This window comes from Zeus faber, assembly GCF_960531495.2.
Source record: "Zeus faber genome assembly, chromosome: 22".
NCBI classification, from domain to species: Eukaryota; Metazoa; Chordata; class Actinopteri; order Zeiformes; family Zeidae; genus Zeus; species Zeus faber.
This window is the reverse complement of record NC_137209.1, coordinates 16,896,253-16,918,999: the sequence shown is the minus strand read 5'-3', so window position 1 is coordinate 16,918,999 and position 22,747 is coordinate 16,896,253. Positions and strand designations below refer to the sequence as shown.

The 22,747-nt window shown below is 46.1% G+C and overlaps 2 protein-coding genes across 4 annotated transcripts; one reads left to right on the top strand and one right to left on the bottom strand.

Moving 5' to 3' along the window:
• The first annotated feature begins 4,034 nt into the window (after nucleotides 1-4,034).
• On the top strand, nucleotides 4,035-10,198 carry LOC307247244 (uncharacterized protein). 2 transcript variants are annotated; one of them, XM_080023349.1, is made up of 10 exons: nucleotides 4,035-4,103; nucleotides 4,536-4,727; nucleotides 5,318-5,454; nucleotides 5,657-5,852; nucleotides 6,764-6,796; nucleotides 7,070-7,149; nucleotides 7,467-7,536; nucleotides 8,639-8,731; nucleotides 9,040-9,177; nucleotides 9,842-10,198. In XM_080023349.1, exons 1-10 carry the CDS (start codon nucleotides 4,073-4,075, stop codon nucleotides 9,985-9,987), a joined length of 1,116 nt encoding a protein of 371 aa, XP_079879475.1. In that variant the 5' UTR covers nucleotides 4,035-4,072; the 3' UTR covers nucleotides 9,988-10,198. The 2 variants fall into 2 exon arrangements, with proteins under 2 accessions (XP_079879475.1, XP_079879474.1); XM_080023348.1 differs by having other exon boundaries at nucleotides 7,464-7,536.
• A 723-nt stretch (nucleotides 10,199-10,921) lies between these two features.
• Nucleotides 10,922-22,473, bottom strand: LOC307247235 (GRB2-associated-binding protein 1-like). 2 transcript variants are annotated; one of them, XM_080023335.1, is made up of 13 exons: nucleotides 22,241-22,473; nucleotides 18,998-19,126; nucleotides 18,615-18,780; nucleotides 18,142-18,298; nucleotides 17,226-17,830; nucleotides 16,475-16,560; nucleotides 16,121-16,245; nucleotides 15,487-15,740; nucleotides 14,462-14,524; nucleotides 14,203-14,296; nucleotides 13,953-14,082; nucleotides 13,445-13,579; nucleotides 10,922-12,694 (listed from the first exon to the last, which is right to left on the bottom strand). In XM_080023335.1, the coding sequence occupies exons 1-13, from the start codon at nucleotides 22,313-22,315 to the stop codon at nucleotides 12,539-12,541; spliced, it is 2,175 nt and encodes a 724-aa protein (XP_079879461.1). In that variant the 5' UTR covers nucleotides 22,316-22,473; the 3' UTR covers nucleotides 10,922-12,538. The 2 variants fall into 2 exon arrangements, with proteins under 2 accessions (XP_079879461.1, XP_079879462.1); XM_080023336.1 differs by having other exon boundaries at nucleotides 12,562-12,694; nucleotides 13,445-13,571.
• Between the last annotated feature and the right edge of the window lie 274 nt (nucleotides 22,474-22,747).

The window sequence follows — 22,747 nt, the reverse complement described above, 5'->3', positions numbered from 1 at the left end:
GGAATGACTTTACCTCGTCACTACTTCTGCTTCTACAGTATTTTCACTAAATGACCTTGAGGAAGGATTTGATGAGGCTGCCGTTAGGTCGGCGATATCTATATCAATACTTTATTTCCCGACCAGAAATGCACTGAGGCAGCGGCAGCGACTCCCTGTGTCTCGCATTATTATCACCAGAGCCAAGCTGAGCCACTTTGGGTGGATCGAGTGCCAGTCGTTCCACATTGAGGAGGGCGGCGCACGGTCGTGCTGAAGTCACAGCCGAGTTTCGTGGTTCTGGGTGAGTTTGTTCAATTCAATAAACTACAGTGAAAGTACAAAAACCCTGACGCAACATAAATCTCGTGAAAGAGAAAGTACCACATTGACCTTTCTACTTAAGTGAACGTATATGAGAACGTGCTCTTCATCATACACAGAAGTATTAAAAGTATATCAAAAGTTACTTGTCTCATATAACAGTAACAGCCCATAATACTTCATAAAGTGCTACTGTCGCTTATTTTCTGCTGATGAGTGCAAAGAATCAGCATATACACTTATGTTTTGCTATCGTATCATATAGGGTTTTTATAACATCCTATAGGATATTATAAATAAATGGAAATATTATAGGATACGCTTTTGATACAGTATATAGAAATCTTTTTTTTTCCTAAAGTAAAGTAAGAGTAACTTACTCATGAAAGATGTTGCTTTAAAATATGGTAAAAAGTAAAAATCGAAAAAAAATATTCTTGGAATGAGAATAGATGGATGAACAGAGAGAAAGACACATTATATAAATAGATGGACAGACAGACTGGTTGATAGATAGACAGATAGATAGACACAACAGACGGATAGACACTTTTTCATCCCCAGATGGAAATTGCAGCGGGACAGCAGCTCACACAACAAACTGCAATAATAATAAAGCAATAGAATAAAACATGAATAAGAAATGGAAATGCACAATAAACCTCAGCGTTAACCAGAGGATGAAACAGTGAAAACGTACAATAACCATAACCATTAACAGCAAACGAGAAATATATGCAATATACAATAAACATAAACACTAACTAGAAGATGGACACATCAGCCCTGTACAATAAATCTCACACAATAACGATGAAGTTAAGCGAACAACAATAAACCCAAAAATCAAAGCTAAAATAAGCAATGAACTGTAGAAAATTGGCAATGTGCAATAAACCTAAGGATAACCAATAACTATACAGAACCAATAACTATACAGTTTATATAAATTGACCAAAACAAAAAAATAAACACCCAACGGGTTTGTTATTATGCCCCACAAGGAGGTGGTATCCCGACTTACCCCGCCCTTCCTCCCTGTGTGGAGTCTTCCTCTGCTCTGCCTGGGCGTCGGCTCCTCCTTCCTGATTGGTCACTGAATCAGAAAGGGAAACATTCCGGGTGTGGTGATCACTTTTCATTTTTGCTGGAAAAAAATAAAAATAAAACGCACACATTTATTGAATTGTTTTTGTCATTTATTTTGTATTTTACCAGGTAAGTATCACACACATTCATGTATTTGTTTGTTCATTTTGATCTAACCTGTACGTGTAAATAACCTATTCTCGAGAAGAGGAGGAACTTTATAATTTGCTGATTGGTTTGAGTCCGTAGTCTTTGCATCTGTCTTTCTGCCTGTCTGTCTGCTGAACTTCCTGTGTGAACTAAAGCTCAAACTAGCACAGTGGTCGATGATTCACTACTTCCTCGACACTGATAAACTGCCAGGAAAGAGAATTATTATGAGAATAATAATAATAATAATAATAATAATAAAAATAATAATAATAATAATCCCTTTATCAATCATCCAACAAAAATTGAAGCCTAGCCGAGTGTAGCATCACTCGTTAAAGAAAACAACTCATATTTTTTATGTCTCATCAGTGAAATATTTACTTGTTATAAAATAATAATAATAATAATAATAATTAATAAATCTCCTAATCTAAAAGTTGTAGTCCGTAACATTATTTTGTAAAAAAAAAAAAAATCACATTTATTTATTTATTTATTTAGCCGGCACTTTTTGAGAAATCGTCATTCAATGTCTTTGCATTCTGCATGTTACTCCTCTATATGCTGCTCCTGTTGTTGGCAGGGTCTGCCACAGGCACAGAAAGAGAAAGCGCAGCCGCAGTGAATCAACCAAAACAGCTTAGTTTGTTGTGGTCAGTAAACTGTCAACATTGAACAAAGATGGATAAAAAAAAGAACGACAAAGTACCACCAGCATCTCAAATGAAAAAATAAAAATAAAAACGAAATGTCGTTAAAACATTAAAAATATATATATATTTTTTCTTTCTTTGACGACACGTTTGTTATGCAAACATAAAGTTGCGTTGGAGTGAAGCGAGTTGAGAGATGCTGATGGTGCACGCTAACCACACATTCTCTCCATCGCACAGAGAGAGAGAGAGAGAGAAAGAGAGAGAGAGAGAGAGAGGAGAAAGGAGAAAGATCACAGCTACCACAGGAAATTCACAGGTTAACAATGAGGGAATCATCCTGGACTGAGCACAGCACCTCCACAACACCCCATACACTCCTGAAAGTGTCCAGTTTGCCGGTCAGTTTGTAAAACTAACACTCCACCCTGAGGCTGGCTGAGAGCAGACCAATCGTCATCAGGGCCAGGTCCACTGACCCCTGACCCTGCACAGCGTTCCTTCTGCTTTTCCAAATGTCCAGCTTGGCCACCCCCGAAACAGTGTTCACCAGGACATGGACGGATTTGTTTGACACCATGTAAACAGGACCGAAAATAAAGAGTTTAAAGCAGAAGCTCTCCCCCAGACCCCGAACCCACCGCTCCAGTTCGAACAGCCCCCGCAGCCTAGGACACAGAACAAACAGGTGCTGCAGCGTCTCCCTCTCAGAGCAGAAGACGCATCCCGCCCCCGTGCTGGAATCCAGGTGTGCCAGATACCTGTTTGTGGCCACCGCCCCATGCACGATCCTCCACTGGAGGTTGCCCACCCGCTTGTCGATGGGCTTGTACATAGCCGCACCCCTGCCAGAGAGTGTAGGTGTGCCACCTTGATGCAGGTATAGGAAGCGCCTCAAACCCCCATGGCTTGGGAGTGGCAAAGGTCAGGAGGCTGTCCCGCTCCTCCTCCCACTGCACAGCCGGACAGACCGTCAGCGAAGGACACACAACCTCGCCCTCACCGTCCCATTGGTCAGGCAGAGCATAGCTGTCAATAAAAGCCCCATAGGCCACTGGCAGTGAAGCACAGACTTCATCCACCAACCTGAGCAGCAGTCTGGAGGACCTGATGCCAGCTGTCTCCATGAGCTGCTCCGCGGACGCCCTCAGCAGATGACCCAGCTTGACGCACCTAGCCTTGTGCAAGCTGGAGCGCAGGCTGGAGGAGGAAAGGAGGCCAGAGTCCAGCAGTGGGTTCCCAAACAAAGGCTCACCAAACAGCCACATCCCAGGGGCAGTTGGGGTGTCACAGTGGACCTTAAAAACCTGCCATGACTGCAGCACTGACTGGTAGAAAGGAGTCAGCCCTGTCAAGTCCATCCCCTCGGTCCGCAGCAGAAACAGCTGCTTGTCATAAGAGAGGCACCCCGCCCGCCTCAGCAGCACCTTCGCTGTGTCCAGCCAAAGCAGTCCACAACCGTACAACAGCCTCTGCGCCGTTTGGAGGCGGAACGCCATGACCTTGAATGCACTGTCAATGAGGCCTTGACCCCCCCTCCTGGACCGGCAGACAGAGGACTGCAGCCATTTCCACCTGGACAGTCTGGCACACACCTTCTCCACCACACCAGCCCGGTTCTGCATCTGCTCCGAGCCCAAAAACACCATTCATTTAGAGAGAGAGAGAGAGAGAGAGAGAAAGAGAGAGAGACTTTTGACTTGAGAGAGAGAGAGAGAGAGAACACAACAGGAAGCAGCACCCAGCAGGGCGTTGAAGTTGTACGTTTTCATTTTTTTTTTATTGTTTCTTATGAGAGAGAGAGAGAGAGAGAGAGAGAGAGAGACGTAGGGAGAGAGAGGAACTCGGTGGTGCTCTGCTCAGTTGCGGGTACCATGAAGTTCTGGAGCGGCGTCTATCTGCTCGGTGAGTTCGACGCACATTTGAATGTTGAAAATTATGTGTTTGAGGAAATATTTGGGTTTTCCTCGTCATATTTTTCTGCAAAATGGAAATAAATCTATTGTCTGCAAGAAATATTTAAAATGAACAATACACATCTTCCACGGTTATAACACGAGAAAATTATTTTTATTTTTTTTAATTAACAATTGTATTGCTATTATAAAGGATTTACCCTTAACTTTCATATTTATCATACAATAACACTATTTACAAGATGTGTAATTTGGCGGCTCATGTATAAATGAGCCGCCAAATTTTTGGCTGTGGGTTCTATGTTCGTGGTTTTTAGTGCGTACGGTACATGATCACATATGGTCATGGATTTGGTAACAATTTACATTTGCAGTGGATTTTCTTCACCTATAACTTGACTATCGGGAACCCCTCCCTCAGGCCTCGTAGTGGGACTCCCAGTTGCCGAGGCCCAAAAAGAGGAGAATGTCCCCAGCGGCAACGCGACTGTGCGGCCTTCCAACGCGACTGTGCGGCCTTCCAACGCGACTGTGCGGCCTTCCAACGCGACTGTGCGGCCTTCCAACGCGACTGTGTGGCCTTCCACCGCGACGGCTTTAAGTTCGGAGAAAGGTACGGGACCTGCCGTGTTGGACCATCATGCTTTAATAACAACGCAACGCCGTGCCGTTGGAGGGGGAGGGGGAAAAGAAAAAATAACAACTCTCAAATTCCGCTTCAAGAGCGAGTAAACAATAGGGATCTTGTGTCGCAACATCAAAGGCTGTGCCAATTCATCGACCGCATTGGCTCCAACAGAGCAGCGGCTCCGTGGCGGCTGTTCGTAGTGTTGAAAGGTTTGACCTTTCTTTCTTTTGAGGTTCGGTTCTTGATGGGACGCTCCATTTTTTGACCCTTTGCTCATTTGGTTCCGTTGGTTGAATGCACGGCGATGGAGGGATGATGAACCAGAGTCCATTTTTTGGACTCCCCAGTCATTTAAAAGATTTGTCGCCGGCGAACGGTCTGGCATCACTAACTTGGAGTAGACCATAATAATAAGCACAGTTTTACAAACTTCTGACATTTTTCGGTGGTTAAACAGGACAGTGGTTCAGCGCCGAAAAGGTCTCACTGTAAAAGAAAAACGATGCCGTCGCGCCCTCCTTTTGAATCGGGTTTGTAAACCGCTCTGTTCCCCTCCCGCCCGCTCTCGCTTCCAGATGCACGGACCCCGGAGCCGCCCACCGCGTCCGGGTCCCCGTACGGGACCCCGGACGGGACCCCCGAGGCCCCACCGACGGAGGGAACGGACGGAGGACGGCCCCCTACCTCCTCACCGGGTCCAGACACAGCTAGGGTGCTCACATAGTCGTCAAATAGTGACCTGCTCTCGTGAAAACCTTCTTTCTTTTTCCATTGACTTCCATTCAGTCAGAGGTGTTTTTTTGGGCCTCTGTCTCGTAGCCGTTAGAGGAGCTGCAGGTTAAAGCACTTTACGTCACAGCGGCCGCCTAAAACACGTCGGTTTAAACGTTGCGCGCTGATTCATCTTCCTGCAGCCCACCACAGGAAGCAGCGGCAGCCGGCAAAACAGCACAGAGCACTTCATGTCCGTTACCATGGAAGCGACGAATGCAACCACCTTCCCACAATCAGCGGTGACCCTCAATCAATCGGACGGAGGTGGGAGCGTTGAAAGGGATAAGACCAACGAATATGAATCGGTTTCCGTGGGGTCCACAACGACGAAAGCAGGTGCACACACACACACACACACACACGCACATATGCACACACACACACACACACATACAGTACATACACACACTTCCTTTCGTACTAGTGCAGTACATGTTTTCCTGTCAATCTAACCACATCACACTCTGCTTCTGCTACCTCATACCCGCCCCCCCCCCCCCACACACACAATTTCAATTTGTGCGTATTTGGCAGTTTGTATATTAATTTCATTGCAAATTGTCCGTAGAGGAACACTATCTTTGTTGGCATTTTATTCTAGATTTAAAAGCTTGATTCACACCAAATGCGTATCCTCATCTGACAGTTGGATCTTACCCCTAGTGGCCGTTGGATGAACTGTGTCTGGGTTTTCCTGTCACAAAGTATGTAGGGGGGAAAATGGTAACGCGAGGGGTTCGCTCAGCTGAACCTTTCCCATTTTCCACGAATGAGAGTTTAAAACTCCCTGTTCTAAAGTGTTTCCAAAGTGCAAACCAAAATAGAAAAAACATGCACGACTGACGTACATAAAAAGAGATTTGTTGACGGTGAATATGGGGAAATCCAATGTTAACGTGAATGATGTCATTCTTAAAGCCCCGTTCCGTTTGAAGGCACCCCTACCAAGCCCCGATCTGAATTGATGTCACAGCTTTTCGTGTGGAATCCGACTCGCCATAGGAATGAATGGGACTTCCAGTTTGTCCTTGCTGTTTCTCATATTCGGTGTGAATCAGGCTCGAGGATTTTCTTTTCAATGCCAATTGTCTGTGGAGAAGGATATCTTTTTTAGTTTTTTTTTAAATGTATTGATATCTCTCTTGATGTCTCTTTTGTTATGATAATTGAAAAGGTACTCTGGTTGTGACATTAATCATGAATGTCTCTCCCTCTTTTTATCGCTCTCTATCGCTCTCTCTTTTCAGAAGACGATCCTGTCGTGAGCGGTCAACCTTGGGGTAAGATTTGGTGCTAAAATGTTTTATTAAAGTGGTAATCCGTAACATTGTTTTGTTTTTAAAAATATCTATCTATCTATCTATCTATCTATCTATCTATCTATCTATCTATCTATATATCCATCCATCCACTATCTTTCTATCTATCTATCTATCTATCTATCTATCTATCTATCTGTCTATCTGTCTACCTGTCTGTCTGTCTGTCTGTCTGTCTGTGTCCGTCTGGCAATCCATCTATCCATCTCTCTCTCTGTCTCTCTCTCTCTCCAGGTTATGCTTTGCTGGTGTTGTTGGTCTTGGTGATCATCTTCCTTTGCTGCATCTTGTACATCTTCATAAGAAAGTCCAAGGTGAGACCCGCAGTCTTTTTATATAGAAAAAAATACATTTATATTATTATCACTTTTATTCGTGTTAATATTAATAAAATATATAGTTTGAAGCATTTCGTTGACATACTTAACCAATGTGCTTTAAGATTAATTTTATTGACTGAACCATGGTGTGTGTGTGTGTGTGTGTGTGTGTGTGTGTGTGTGTGTGTGTGTGTGTGTGTGTGTGTGTGTGTGTGTGTGTGTGTGTGTGTGTGTGTGTGTGTGTGTGTGTGTGTGTGTGTGTGTGTGTGTGTGTGTGTGCGTGTGTGTGTGCGTGCGTGCGTGTGAAGCAGAGCTATTCGTTCGATCTCCACCGTCCCGTCCTCCTGACAGACCCTGTTGGTACCTTTGAATGTCACATGGGTAAGTGTGTGTGTGTGTGTGTGTGTGTGTGTGTGCGTGGTTTAAAAGCACAATTTACCTGAACACATTTAACATCGCACTTCAGATCCTCAGGATACATCAGTGTCTTCAACATTTCTAATTAATCTCATAATTGAATGTCCTCATAATTTAGTGACAATATAACTGAATGTCCTCATAATTAATCTCATAATGTTATGTCTTTATAATTGAATGTCCTTATATTTTTGTGTCTTCATATTTTTTTGTGTCCTCATAATATCATAATTAATCCAAGGATTTTGTATCCTTATAATTTAGTGTCCCCATAATTTAATGCCCTCATTTAATTTCCTCAGAATTAAATGTCCTCATAATTTAGTGTCCTCATAATCTCATAATTAATCTCATAATTTAGTGTCCTGATAATTTAGTGACCCCATAATCTCATAATTAGTCTCATAATATAATGTCTTCATATTTTAGTGTCCTCCTGATTTAATGTCCTCATAATTTAGTGCCCTTATAATCTCACAATTAAGCGTGCTTATAAATGAATGTCTTCATAATTTAGTGTCCTCGTAATCTCAGAATTTTGTGTCCTCATAATGTCATAATTTTGTGTCCTCATCATTTAATGTCCTCATAATTTAGTGTCCATATAATCTCATAATGAATCTCATAATTCTGTGTCCTCATAATTTTGTGTCCTCATAATTTCATAATTTAGTGTCCTCATAATCTCAGAATGTTGTGTCCTCATAATTGAATGTCCTCATAATTAAGTGTTCTCATAATCTCTTAATTGAATGTCCTCATTATTTAGTGTCCTCATGATCTCTTAATTGAGTGTCCTCATATTTGAATTTCCTCATAATTCAGCATCTTATAAAAAGCTTTTGATTCTGTTTAAGAAGTTTAACAATTTATTTGCGTCTCTTGATTGACTCATGATTCAGAAATGTTTTAAGTTTTAAATCGACATAATCCCAGATTTTTAAAGCTTTTTCCAGAATGTAAACACACTATACCTGTGTGTGTGTGTGTGTGTGTGTGTGTGTGTGTGTGTGTGTGTGTGTGCGTGTGTGTGCGTGTGCGTGTGCGTGCGTGCGTTGTGGTCTAGCTCGTACAGCTCAGGTGGACCTGGATATGGTGCCGATGCAGGTCGCCAACGGGGAGTGTTGGCCGGGAGAGAAGGGCCCTGCCGGAGACAAAGGTGCAGGGTTTAAGGCATCGCAGCAAGATGGCAAAGCTCAAAGTTCAAAGTTCCAAATAGGACGGAAGCGACTGGAAAAATTGAAAAAACACTGTTTAGCCCAGTGTTTCACACCTTTGATAATACAAATAACTCCATGGCGCCAAAGCACAAACACATACAACTGTGATTAATCAGTTTGTTGAGTTATTACACCAACATCAATTTCCATTCATTTAGTTTGTTGAATAGAAATAGCAGCTGAAAGTCGACCAGGATTGACGTTAGCGCCCTCCCTTTAAAGCGCCGCTGTTCTTCCCCTCCACCAGATGGCGCTCTGCCTTCCGCTTGTCAGGTGAAACTGGAGGCGCCGTCCTCAGGTGTAGGACTCCAATTGGGGGAGAGATCCGACCAATCAGATGGCGGTACCCCGTCCCCGCCTGATACTGTGGAGGAGCCACTGGATGGTACAAGCAGGCTATCAACACTACTACTACTGCTAACACTACTACTACTACGACTACTACTGCTAGTACTACTACTAATACTATTATTACTTCTACTACTACTGCTACTCCTACACTACTACTATACTACGACTACTTCTTCTACTGCTACTAGTACTACTACTACTACTACTACTGCTACTAGTACTACAACTAATACTACTACTACTACTACTACTAGTACTACTACTTATACTCTTACTTCTGCTATTTCTACTAGTACTATGAATATGAGTACTACTACTACTACTACTAATACTACTGCTTCTAGTACTACTACTACTTCTACTACCCCCACTACCACTACTACTAGTACTACATTATTACTACTACTGCCAATACTACTACTAGTGCTACTGCTGCTAGTACTACTAATACTTACTCCTACGACTACTACTAGTAGAAGTTCTGCTACTAATACTACTACTACTTATGCTACTGCTACTAGTACTGCCAACACTACTACTACTACTCCTACTATACTACTACTACTATACTACTACTACTACTACTACACTACTACTTCTACTACTGCTGCTACTACTACAGTACCACTAGTACAGCTACTGGTACTTCCTACATATAGCAGTAAAACTCTCCAGTCACCCCTTCTTCTCCTCCTCAGGTGTTTTTCTCAGCGAATGTTTTGTTGACATCGGTCTTGATGAGCAGACGTCATGGAGTGATGACCTCCTCATCCCTCCTTTATCTTCCTGTTGCGTCCTCCCCTCCTCTCCTCCTCTCTCCGTCTCCTCCTCCTCCCTTTCTTGAGGTGACCTCCCGTTTTCCTTGGTTACCACTCTGGGTCATGGGCATTTGTCAAATCCTCAGACTCTACCGTCATGTTTCCATCCAAACATCAGGGGACTTGATGAGGAAGCAACGGTCGACATTTCAGTGAAAGGAAGGTGAAGTCGGTGCATTTCACCAATGAAGCGTCTTCCTGAATGTACACATTCAATGTTCAGCCCCAATAAAGTCTAGTTCCTCACAAGGTAGAACACGTGTTACTCCAGTGTTTTAATCTTCTCCAGAACACTTATCACCGAAAACGTGATGACATTTATCCCGTTACGGTATTGGGAGTTATACTGAGGTCAGGTGTTGGTATTAAATGTACACCGGTATTCATTTGTGTCGGCAACTCCAAATCCTGCCATTTTTAGGGTGTCGGCCATTTTTAATATTCCCCAAAAACAAACTGTCCTCCTTGGAGATTTGTCTAATATTAACAAAACAAACTTTCTTAGTTCCTTCTTAGTTTCTTAGTTCCTCCCATTGTTCAAAATGATTTATATTTTTTAGGAGTTATAACAATATGGCCTCCACATGCATTACAATGTTGTCCTGTAATGCATGTTGTATTGTAATACATGTTGTATTGCAATACATGTATTGTAATACATGTTGTATTGTAATGCATGTTGCATTGTAATACATGTTGCATTGTAATACATGTTGTATTGTAATACATGTTTTATTGTAATGCATGTCGCATTGTAATTCATGTTGCATTGTAATGCATGTTGTATTGTAATACATGTTGTGTTGTAATACATATTGCATTGTAATACTGTTGTATTGTAATGCATGTTGTATTGTAATACATGCTGTTTTGTAATGCATGTTGTTTTGTAATGCATGTTGTTTTGTAATGCATGTCGTATTGTAATGCAAGTTGTATCACATGTGATCACATTTTATTTTATTTCAGTAGAATCATTCAGCAAGATACAATAAACCTGCATTTTAAAAACAGTGATTAAACTGCACAAACTGTGGATGTAATGTTAACCTGTTAACCTAGTTATCCTGTTAACCTGTTACACTAGTTAATCCATGGTGTGGAAGTACTGTAACTCACCAAACACTCGTGAGGAAATGGTGATGGTGTCCGACTGCACATTCCGAAACTTATGCACATGATTATTTAACCAATTTGCAGAGATTCCAACGCCCATAAAGAAAGAACTGTACAGTGTGCAATGGTTCCAATGGGACATTGGAGAGAACTTCAACATTGTCCTTCTAAAGTGCTGTTGAATTAAGTGGGATGTAGTGTAGGTACACACCGATCAGCCATAGCACTAAAACCACCACTAATAACCACTTATATTGTGTAGCTGTCCCTCGTGTCCCCAAAACAGCTGTGACCCGTGGAGGCACAGACTCCACAAGACCTCTGAAGGTGTCCTGTGGTATCTGGCACCAAGACCTTAGCAGTAGATTCTTTAAGTCCTGGGAGTTGTGAGGTGGGGCCCCCATGGATCAGGCTTGTTGTTCCAGCACATCCCACAGATGCTCCATCAGATCGGACCCTAACCCCGCCCGTCCACAGGATGTAGAAGACATGTGAATCATCAGACCACCACCTTCTTCCATTGCTCCATGGTCCAGTTCTGATGCTCACGTGTCCATTGTAGGTGCTTTGGGTGGTGGACAGGGGTCAGCATGGACACACATGGACCCATTTGTGCTACAGTAGTATTTCTGTGGGATCGAACCAGACGGGCTGGACTTGGCTCCCCACGTACATCAATGAGCCTTGGGCCCCATGACCCTGTCGCCGGTTCACCGGTCGTCCTTCCTTGGAGCACTTTAAGTAGCTAGTAACCACTGCATACTGGGAACACCCAGCAAGACCTGTGGTTTTGGAGACGCTCTGACCCAGTCGTCCAGCATCACAATGTGCTCCTTGTCCAAGAGGCTCAGATCCTTACGCTGCTTCAACACATCAACGTCAACAACTGAGTGTTCACTTGCTGCCTAATATATCCCTCATATAATAATAATAATAATATATAACAGTATATATATAAAAATAATATATAACAGTATGTGTGTGTGTGTGTATATATATATATATATATAGCAGTATATAATAATAATAATATATAACAGTTTATATATAATAATATATAATCACAATATATCCCATATATATATATATAAAATACAAGTTTGGAAGGAGACGATCGCTAAAAAATGTAAAAAAGTATAATGTTGTTTTTACACTATCTTCACACCATTAATATCTATATTTAATTATTTTTCGAAATTGTTGTTGAATTAATTGGGACAAAAATCTCTTATTTAGATTGATAAAAATGCTAATTTGGAAGGAGATGACCTCTAAAAATGTAAAATCAAACTAAATGTTTTTACCCTCCGCTGCCACAGCACGATGGCGTGCGATTTCTATTTCCTTCCCGTCTGTAGTGCACGAACAGACCGCACCCCCCCCCCCCCCGTGCAATAGATGCTGGGAAATCTGGGAAATCCAAGCGTCCTCCACGCTTCGGGCGCACAGCCTGGCGCTTTGTCACTTGTCCTTGTCGCTGGATGTTCTCCCATCATGCCATGCCTCCCTGGTGTTCCTCAGGGCCCTGGTCCTCTCCGGGTCCACCACCACGTAGTCCACGCGCGCACGCTCCTGGCCCTCCCTCCCTCCGTCACACTCCTCCGCCACGCCCGCCGTCTGGTAAAAGCGCGCACACACACACACACACACACACACACACACACACACACACACACACACACACACACACACACACACACACACACACACACACGTTCATTTATTATCATTCTGCCCTCCCCTGTCACTCCTCTAGCATCGCTCCATCATGCTGTTTCCCTGTCACTCCTCCATCATTCTGTCACTCCTCCATCATCCCTCCATCATGTTGTTTCCCTGTCACTCCTCTGTCAACCCTACATCATGCTGTTTCCCTGTCACTCCTCTATCGTCCCTCCATCATTCTCTCTTCACCTGTCACTCTTCTGTCATTATGTCTTCCCCTGTCACTCCTCCATCATCCCTCCATCATGCTGTTTCCCTGTCACTCCTCTGTCAACCCTCCGTCATGCTGTTTCTCTGTCACTCCTCTATCGTCCCTCCATCATTCTCTCTTCACCTGTCACTCTTCTGTCATTATGTCTTCCCCTGTCACTCCTCCATCACCCCTCCATCACTCTCTCTCACTTGTGTATCATCCCTCCATCATTCTGCATTCCCTGCCTATCATCCCTCCATCTTCCCCTGTCACTCCTCCATCATCCCTCCATCCATCCTTCCCTGTCACTCCTCTATCATCCCTCTATCATTCTATCTTCCCCTGTCACTCCCCCATCATCCCTCTATCGTACTGCCACCCCTCTATCATTCCGTCTTTCCCTGTCCCTGGTCCATCACGGACAGAGAGAGCAAGGGAGCAGCCTTCACCTGTCCTGTCGGTGTCTCTCGCCAGGTGTGGAGGTCCAGGTCCAGATATTCCACTGTTCTGTCCCGTGCTGATCGCCATAGCAATGGGCTGCTGGCGCCGCCGTCCGACGCCCTGTGCACCATCAGCCTAAGGAACTGATACACACACAAGTGCACACACAGAGCGTGAGCAAAGGAAGGAGGGGAAGAAGAAGGTAAGGAAGGTGGAAAGGAATCAAGAATGTAAGGAATCAAGGATGAAAGAAGGAAGAAAAGTGGAGAGGAAAGAAGGGGTGAGGCGGTAAGGAAGGACGGTGGGAAGTCGAGAAGAAAGCAAACAAGAAACAAAGGACTGCGGGAAAGGGAGTAAGGAAGGAACAAAGCCAAGAAGGAAGGAAGGTTGGAAGGCAGGAATGAAGGAAGAAAGGGAAGAAAGGAAGCTATCAAGAAAAGAACGGTGGAAATGAATAAAGGAACAAGGGGAAGAAGGAAGGAAAGGAGAAAGGAAGGAAGGATGTACAGTGTCTACCGGGCGGCCGCGGTCGAAGCTGAGGCCGGAGGTCGTCATGGCGATGATGCTTTCATCGGCATCTTCGGAGTCAGAGGAGGGGGAGGAGCTTCGGGCGGAGCAGGGGAGGATGGACGCGCTGCTGGATGGTCTGGAAACACACACACACACACACACACACACACACACACACACACACACACACACACTTTAGACAAATTCAGGCGACTTACAATCCCCCCTTAGTAAAAGGATCCATCAAGCGACTTACAGTCGTGTGAAGGTGCGAGTGACAGGTGACCTGATTGGAGGCGGGACTTCCTCCCATTCCTGCTGGGGGCGGAGGTCAAGAGGAACTGGTTTCACTGGGGGGGAGAGATGGAGAGATGGGGATTCAAAACATGGCAGCTCACAGTGTGTGTGCACGTGCACGCGCGTGTGTGTGTGTGTGTGTATGTGTGTGTGTGTGTGCGTGTGTGCGTGTGTGCGTGTGTGCGCGTGTGTGCGTGTGTGTGTGTGTGTGTGTGTACCCCTGACTCGCTGGTTGGGTTCGTTCCTCTCCAGTGGAGCTGGTTGACTGTCACTAACTTCCACTGAAACAAACAAGAGATAAACATCTTTAGTAAAATTGAGAAAGTATTGAGCCTTATAGTAACTGAAGTATTAGTAGTACTTGTATACAGTATATATATTGGGTCATCTGTTGGTTTCTGAGGGGACCTTTTGAAGCCTTGAGGGAACGATATATAAGGGTCCGAGCCCACAGAATCTGCGTTTTGACTTTTCACACCCGTCAGTCCCGGTGTGGCATTTGATATTCTATGGGTCCCGTGCATGGGCGTTGCAAAATGGCTCGCTAGCGCCCCCTAGAAAATTAAAAACAATTTGAAAACATCAAATCTATTCACTTTTTTTTTTGTGGAAACTCACGAAATTCGGTACATTTATGAAACATCACTAGACTTTAAAAAAAAGTGTATGTTGGCGCCATGACCTAAACCCAACAGGAAGTCGGCCATATTGAACTAAAGATGTAATTTTAGTCGTCACTTTTTGGTCTTTTTTATGCTCTGTTCTTTCACAAACTCCTCCTAGGCCATTTATCGGATCGGCTTGAAACTTGGCGAGTGTCTACTCAAGACCTTTGGCATTAAAAGCTGGAAAAAGATTTTATTTTTGTGACACGGTGTGGGCATGGCCAAGCCTTGCATTTCATGTATGAAAAAAGGCTCCGTTTACGTGACTTTTATGTCACTTTTTATTGTATTGTACTTTTATGTATTTTCGCAAACTCCTCCTTGACGATTTATCTGACATCCCACCGAAACTCGCATGTCGAGGACCCCGTCATCGCTGCTTGCAGCTTTAATTGACTTCGTATTTCCAGTGAGACGTTTTGTCTTTCTCCATGGACTTTCACTGAGTGACAGGTTTTCTAGAGCAGCATCTAGTGGCCATTAGAGGAACTGCAGGCTAAGCACTTTTGCGTCGGTTTCAACACTCGGCCATGATGGCTGCTGCGTCTGCTACCGGTCTCCCCTGCGTCTCTACTCACCCCGGCATTGGGGTTTGAGGTTGCGGTGTACGGGCGGGGGGCGGGCGGCGTCGGTAGACTTGGCCGGGGCGCGGAAGCCCAGGTGGGCAGGCGGGGGCACCAGCCTCCCCAGGGTGGCCGGGACATGGGAGAGGTTGGAGGGGGCAGGAGGGCGAGGCGTGAGGCAGGGAGTTAGAGGCGTCATGGAGACGTAGCTGGGCTCGTGATGGCGAGGTTGGGGGTCGGACACACTGGAGGGAGGGGGAGCCGGCGGCCTGAGCAGAAAAAAAAAATATATGAAAGTCATGATCAATTTAAGGACCGCACAAGGCACAACGGGTTCTGTTCCAAACCGATCACTAGTTCTCTGTTTAGCAGACTCGCTGAGATGTCAGCCATTTTTGGGGCTGTGGCCAAATCAAATTAAGGAAATATTTACTTAAAGTATACTACAATTGACTGAAAGTGCCCCAAAGCACCCCAAAAATGAAGCAGCTCTACAGCAAGAAAAGCTGAAAATTACTTCCCCATGTAGTCGACAAAAAAGACTTGGGAGTAGTAAACTAGAACTATTAAACTAGTGAACTATGCAGATTTTACTATGTAGGGACTAGTGAAGTACATGGTTTTGTCTTATTGTAATGACTGAGGTCACCTGGTGGGGGAGCTGTGTGCAGGGATGGGAGGCTCGGTGGTGGCTGCACTCATTGGAACATAGTTTTCATCCATGTTGTCGTCCTCAGAGCAAAGGCCGCTGAGGGGGACCATCCCTTTATTTAACTGATGGAGAGAGAGGAGGAGTATGAGGATTGAACTTATTTACTATCAGCACTATCAGTACTATCAGTACTATCAATACTATCAATACTATCAGCACTATCAGTACTATCAGCACTATCAATACTATCAGCACTATCAGTACTATCAGTACTATCAGTACTATCATCACTATCAGCACTATCAGCACTATCAATACCGTTCTGGTTCTGCCGTCTCGTGTCTCACTTACAAAGTAGCTGTTGAAGCTCTCGCTGAACTCAAACATGCTGGCTCTCTCCGACCGAGCTGATCTGGGAACCGTGTAGAACTCCATGCCTGCAACACAAGGCATACCCCGAGTCAGCCCACTGCGGTCGCCTGTCTGTCTGTCTGATGCGTCTGTGTCTCCATGGGGTATGAAGTCAGTCAGGGATATCGTGCAGCCAGCGCGTTCAGGTCTCATATCACTTTGAAGGGGGTTCTTTTGCGATAATGTCCGGCTGGCTGCATGTTACCGCGCTTATCACACGGCTATTTGCCAAATGAAAGAATACATTGAGACGTAATACTGATTTGATTGATTTTAAATTGTTTTATAATTAGTATGCCTTGTCTGACAGCTTCTGCTCAGAAAAAGAGTCCCACAACACTGTGTTGTTCGTCCTACAAAAAGACCCTTCAAATATTGTGGATGTTAAATTGGACATCCTGGTTCATCTCTTCAGGTCTGCGGTTGTATGGCACCACTAGTGTGTTATAATAGTGTTAGCATTTACATGGAGCTGGAGTGATACGGGGCAAACCAGGCATAGGAGCGGCTGTCCATGGCAACGGTTATTATGAACAGATCAGCGGTCATTAATTCAATAAAAACTGACCTCTGGTTGCCGTTATTGACCAATCAGCATCAAGTATTCCACAGAGATAACACTTAATAAATTGATATTAATTATTTGATGCTCATTAAGTAATTTGTGTGTGTGTGTGTGTGTGTGCGTCACCTGTCTCAGTGCTCTCCAGCGTCGCCACGGTGTTCCTCCTGTACATCCCTGATCTCGCTTGCCCACTCCCCTCCCTCACTCTCTCTCCCTCCCCCGTCACCCCTCCATCGGCGGTGCAGCGGGGCAGTGTGGCCGTCAGTCTGTCCAGGACGGAGCCCTCTGCCTTGGGTTTGGGCGGTCGGGGCGGCGGAGTCAGGGTCGAGGCGGAGATAGGGCTCTGGGGCGACGCCTTGCTCAGGGGCTCGACAGTGGAGGAGGTGGAGGAGGAGGAGGAAGAGGAGGAGGAGCTAAGAGGGGGGTAGGGCAGCCGGGTGTGGACTGGGCGTGGGACTAGGTAGCCGAGGCTAGAGAGCGGGATGGCGGCCGGTTGGAGGCAGTGGTGCAGGGAGTGTTTCCTGGGGTGGGGGGAGGGATGTGAGCCGGGCCAACGGCCATCCCACCATCGGAGGTCAGAGGTCGCGTCAGAGTCAGACTCCAACTCCAAATCCGACTGGCCCGGGTGGCCCGTCGTCATGGCGGTGCTCCAGGATGCCGTCCAGGCGTTGGAAGAAGGAGGAGCTGTTGTTACTCTTTTGGGGTCGGGTGAGGAAGAGGAGGGAGGAAGGCTGGGAGGGAGGGGGAGAGAGAGAGAATTATTTAAGGCTTTAAGTCGTAGAGGTGGAGTTGAGGCAGAGTAGAGGTGAGGTAGAGTCGAGGTGGAGTGGAGGTAGAGTAGAGGTGGAGTAGAAGTAGAGGTGGAGTAGGTAGGTAGAGGTTGTGTAGGTAGTTAGAGTAGAGTATGGGTGGAGTTGAAATGAGTAGAGTACAGGAAGAATAGAGGGGGAGTAGAGGTGGAGTAGAAATTAGTACAGTACATGTGGGGTCGAGTAGAGGTGGAGTAGAAATAGAGGCGGAGTAGGTAGGTAGTCTCCGCTACCTGCTGTGACAGTGCGACAAAAGCAGGTATTCCTCCTCTGCGCTGCCACCGCTCAACCCCGGCTGCCTCTCGGTTGCCGGCACAGAGCCCGTCACCACGGAGACGGGGGCGTGGCCATGTACCGGCGGGGCGGAGACAGGAAGTCCATCTGTGTGGACTGAAAACAGCAGAGAGAAGGGGGCCAGTCAGTTGTCAGGGTTATGTGTAACTGTCAACTACACATGAAAACACAAGTGATATACAGTAGGTCTGGGCTCTCTGGCAGGTTGCTGTGGTTTCTTGTTACACCGCCCCCTTGCTGCGGTGCGTGGTACGGCAGCTGGAGAGGGCCTGAAAGTGACTGTGTAGCTCTAAGCGTTCCCGTTCCTCCGCAAGGTTTTGTTTCGGCCCTTAAGCCGGCTTTACACCGAATCCGACAAACGGCAACAACAAACTGGAAGTCCGTTCGTTTCAACGAACGAAGCCGCCTTTACCGTCCTCCGTGGGACTGAAGCCGCAGAGCAGGCAGATGGCCGCCACCCAGCGGTTCATGTCGTCCTCGCTGTCGGCCACCAGGTACCATGTCCTCTCCGAGGTCCTCAGGTCAAACACGAAGCTGCTCTCCAGCTCCTTCTTGGTGAAGGAGAGACCTGCATCCACCTGCAGAGAGAGAGAGAGAAAGAGAGAGAGAGAGAGACGGGTCAGCGGTAGAGCGACGGGGAGGCGGAGATTATGTCAGATCCCTTCACCATCATTAAAAACACAATTTCCCGCAACGCCGCCTGAAAACAAAAAAAGAGCGCAGGAAAACAGAGAGCCGGTCGGATCACAAACACGGACCCGTCTGTCCGTCCGCCTGTCTGTCCACCCGACTGACCTGTTCACAGAGGCTGAGGTTGATGGTCCTGATGGGTTTTCTGGCCTCGCTGTGCTTGTAGTACTGCAGGACGTCCGGGTCTCCGGTCAGCCTGCCACTACGGAGCATGAACCAGCGCCTCTTCCAGGCCTGGAAATGGGGGGGGGGGGGGAAACGACGGAGAAGAGAAACAGTAATCGCACGCGCTACTGATCAAATGTTTCCTCGACTTAAAAGAAAAAAAGAAAAAAAAGAGAGATTTGTTCAGTGTTTCGACCGTTTTCCATCCGATTCAGGTCGGCCCGCTCCGAGACGGGAAAGGAATTCTCGCACGGTTCTTTTGACCCTGTGGAAACTGTTTATTTAGGTGCAATACAAGGTGTCAATGGGTCCTGATCAGTATGAATTGTGGCCCCCGAAACCACCTATTTTTCCCCGCGTGAATTCGGCCCTCCCTCAAACGATCCGAATCCTGTGTGTGTGTGTGTGTGTGTGTGTGTGTGTGTGTGTGTGTGTGTGTGTGTGTGTGTAAGCAGGTAAAATAAAAAATGTTAAATTATTTCATTCTTTCCCACACACACATTCATGAAAGGCTTTCAGTTCTAAAGAAAAACATTTTGTCTTGGGCAGTACAACGTGTGTGTGCGCGCGTGTGTGCGCGTGTGTGTGTGTATGTGTGTGTTTGCGTGTTATAATTAGGAAAACCAAATCCGTCTTGACCAATCCCGTTAAAACCCTTTCTCAAGGGACCAAAGGCTGTGTGTGTGTTTGTGTGTGTGGACTGAGAAGATTTGATCAAACCAAAGCAGTAACACACACACACACACACACACACACACACACACACACACACACACACACACGCACACACACACAGTCTATTACGTTCCACTAGTTTCTCTCTCTCTCTCTCCAGGAAGTGTTTACAGGAAGGAGATGGAGCCAAGCAGGGGCCGATATTTACTCAGAGATGAAGGTTTTTGTTTTTTCTAACTGTCGTGCCTTTACGAGGGAATTTTTCGATGTGAGACGCACGGCACAATGTCCCAAATGTTCCACTAAACACCACCCCTGTAGGAAGCGTTGTTAACACTTTTTACGATTACGTAATCCCACGGCACTGCACCGCCATCCTGTTTGACGGCCCAAAACCATCGAAATGTGTTTATTATTATGGTCTACGGACAGTTAGCGATGCAAGACTCGCAAACGATTCGGTCATTTCGAACAAATCTGTGTAATGACTCGGGAGTCACTCCGATTAAAAGAGTGGCTCTTCAGTTCACTACCTGCGGCTCTCGTTCACAGCTCAGGGAGTCGTCCCCCGGCTCGCCGCACGTTACACCGATGGAACCAAATGAATGGAGAATCAGAAAACCGAGTGACTCTTCCAGGAAACAGATCTCAAGGAAGATTGGAACCTTTGGTCACTGTGCAGCTTCAACCCACGAATCTGATGGATTTGATCTTGTCACACAAAAGCTAATTCCCATTGTCTACTTATTTTTTGCCGAATAAGAAAGGACGGATGGACGGACGGCTATGCTGGATCCGTTGTGAGCGTTTCCTGCTGTCGGCCAGGGGTCACAGGCAGCAAAGGGATGAAAGGCGTGGCCGACCATGGAGGAAAGGGGGAGAAATAAGAATCAAACGGGGAAGAAAGGACGAGGACTGAACCGGAACAGAAACCGCTCTGCGGCTGTAAAACGTGAGGCCAGTCCAAAATGGCGTGCTAGTGCCACACCGCCCACGTGTCTCCGCCCCTCGTCCTTTCAGAGCGTTGTCATGGTGACAATGCCCCCGCCGCCGCCGCCTGGAAACTTTTACCGGCGTCTTGCACCCCACAATGCATTGTGATACAGGTCGCCTCTCGTGTTCTCCTTCAGATGCTGACAACGAGAACCACTGCCAGAAGCACCAGGTTCACAGACTTAACCCAAAGATGTGTGTGTGTGTGTGTGTGTGTGTGTGTGTGTGTGTGTGTGTGTGTGTGTGTGTGTGTGTGTGTGTGTGTGTGTGTGTGTGTGTGTAAATCTTAAGGGAAGCCCTTTCCACCGACAACAAAAAAGACCCGGCTGAGAAGGATTACTTTACTTACATAACAATACAAACACACAAAAGGTGATAGAGAGTTGGGCAACCTTTGGCCAAATGACTAAAACACAGCGCACACACGCACGCACGCGCACACACGTATGTGACAAATAATCCCTTGAACTTGAACTTGAACACACACACACCTTCCTCTCAAAGACAAGAAAATCCTTCCTCTCCTTGCAATACTGAGCCCAGAGGAAATGTAGAGATCAGGGGGGGGGAGATTATTTTCCACTATTTCCCAGAATCACCACTGAGGTATTCCAGAAATGTGTGTGTGTGTGTGTGTGTGTATGAGTCTATCCATGTGTATGGGGGTGTGTGTGTGTGTGTGTGTGTGTGTGTGCGCTGAGTTCCTTGCAATGCACATGCGCTGCCGCCCGTCCACCGGTCGTGTGTTTGTGTATTTATGTCTGTGCGTTTGTGTCCATCCGTGTGTGTGTGTGTGTGTGTGTGTGTGTATGTGTGTGTGTGTGTGTGTGTGTGCGCGTGCGCTGAGTTCCTTGCAACCCACATGCGCTGCCGCCCGTCCACCGGTCGCTGGCCTTCTTTGGCTGCGTCCGGATCTATGCATGTGAAAGCTGAGACCACTTCTGTACGCAGAACAAGGACAGGAAGTGCGTCCGTCCCCACAGGAAGAGCGTCTCACCGAGGCCCCCTGCTGGCCACGTGCAGAACCACTCCCAACCGTCGTTTTCCCTCTGAGGCCACTTTCCCAATCAAGAGGCAAAGGCCTAATGTGTTTCTGTTTGAGCCGGTTTGTCTTCAGACAACCGCACTGCGAGGAGGTTATTTGGGGACGGTCGACACTAGTCGATCTACGTAGATCTTCATGGAACCGAAATCCGTTTCAGTTTATTCCAAAAGTTTCAAACAGGAGGTTTTTCTGGTTCTGTGCGAATTGGTTTTCCTACTCGGCAAAGAGCGTTAAATAATGACAAAACTGAAATAAACCCTTTTAGAAGTTTTGATCATTGTAATATATGGACCAAAATAGATTCAATATTGTTATTATTATTATTATTATTATTATTATTATTATCATCATTATTTTCAACAAAGTGATGAATATCACAATAACAATTGCTTATTTGTCATTTGTAATTTAAACCAGTATCCATTAGTCATAAGTTTTTCCAAAAAACGTGAATGTCCTTTTTAACTCACATAACGGCGAAGTTTTTTCTCCGGGGGGGATTTTCTCAGCCAGCCCTCACACACCGCCTCCCCGGAGCCGCTCATCCTGCCGCCGGTTGAAAGTTCCGCCGCTCCGGTAACGCTCCGGTAACGCTGCGGTGACGCTCCGTCGACGCTCAGGTAAACGCTGCGGTGACGCTGCGGTGACGCTGCGGTGACGCGCACGAAACGCCGAGGTGACGCTCCGTAGACGCTCCGTTGAGGCTGCGGCAACGCTGAGGTGACGCTCCGGTGACGCTGAAGTCCGAAAAACGCCCTTAAGGGTTCATCGATCAGTCTGATTTATTGATCAATCCGATGAGGTTCCAAGCTCTGACCGCAAGCCCCCTCTCTCTCTCTCTCTCTCTCTCAATCTCCCCCCTCCCCTCTCTCTCATTCCTTTCCCTGGCCCTTTCAAGCCGGGATTTGGACACCCCCCCCCCCTCCTTTCCTCCTCTCCCTCCCCTATTTCATTCCATTCCTCTTAAACTCCAGAAA

Coding starts and splice junctions, on each gene's coding strand:
- LOC307247235 (XM_080023335.1), bottom strand. CDS start 22,315: ATGAGCGGCTCCGGGGAGGCGGTGTGTGAGGGCTGGCTGAGAAAATCC. Junction 18,781..18,997: donor ACCTCAGCCTCTGTGAACAG/GTCAGTCGGGTG, acceptor CTCTCTCTGCAG/GTGGATGCAGGTCTCTCCTT. Junction 14,525..15,486: donor CCTCAAACCCCAATGCCGGG/GTGAGTAGAGAC, acceptor TGTTTGTTTCAG/TGGAAGTTAGTGACAGTCAA.
- LOC307247244 (XM_080023348.1), top strand. CDS start 4,073: ATGAAGTTCTGGAGCGGCGTCTATCTGCTCG. Junction 5,455..5,656: donor CGGGTCCAGACACAGCTAGG/GTGCTCACATAG, acceptor ATCTTCCTGCAG/CCCACCACAGGAAGCAGCGG. Junction 8,732..9,039: donor GGGCCCTGCCGGAGACAAAG/GTGCAGGGTTTA, acceptor CCCCTCCACCAG/ATGGCGCTCTGCCTTCCGCT.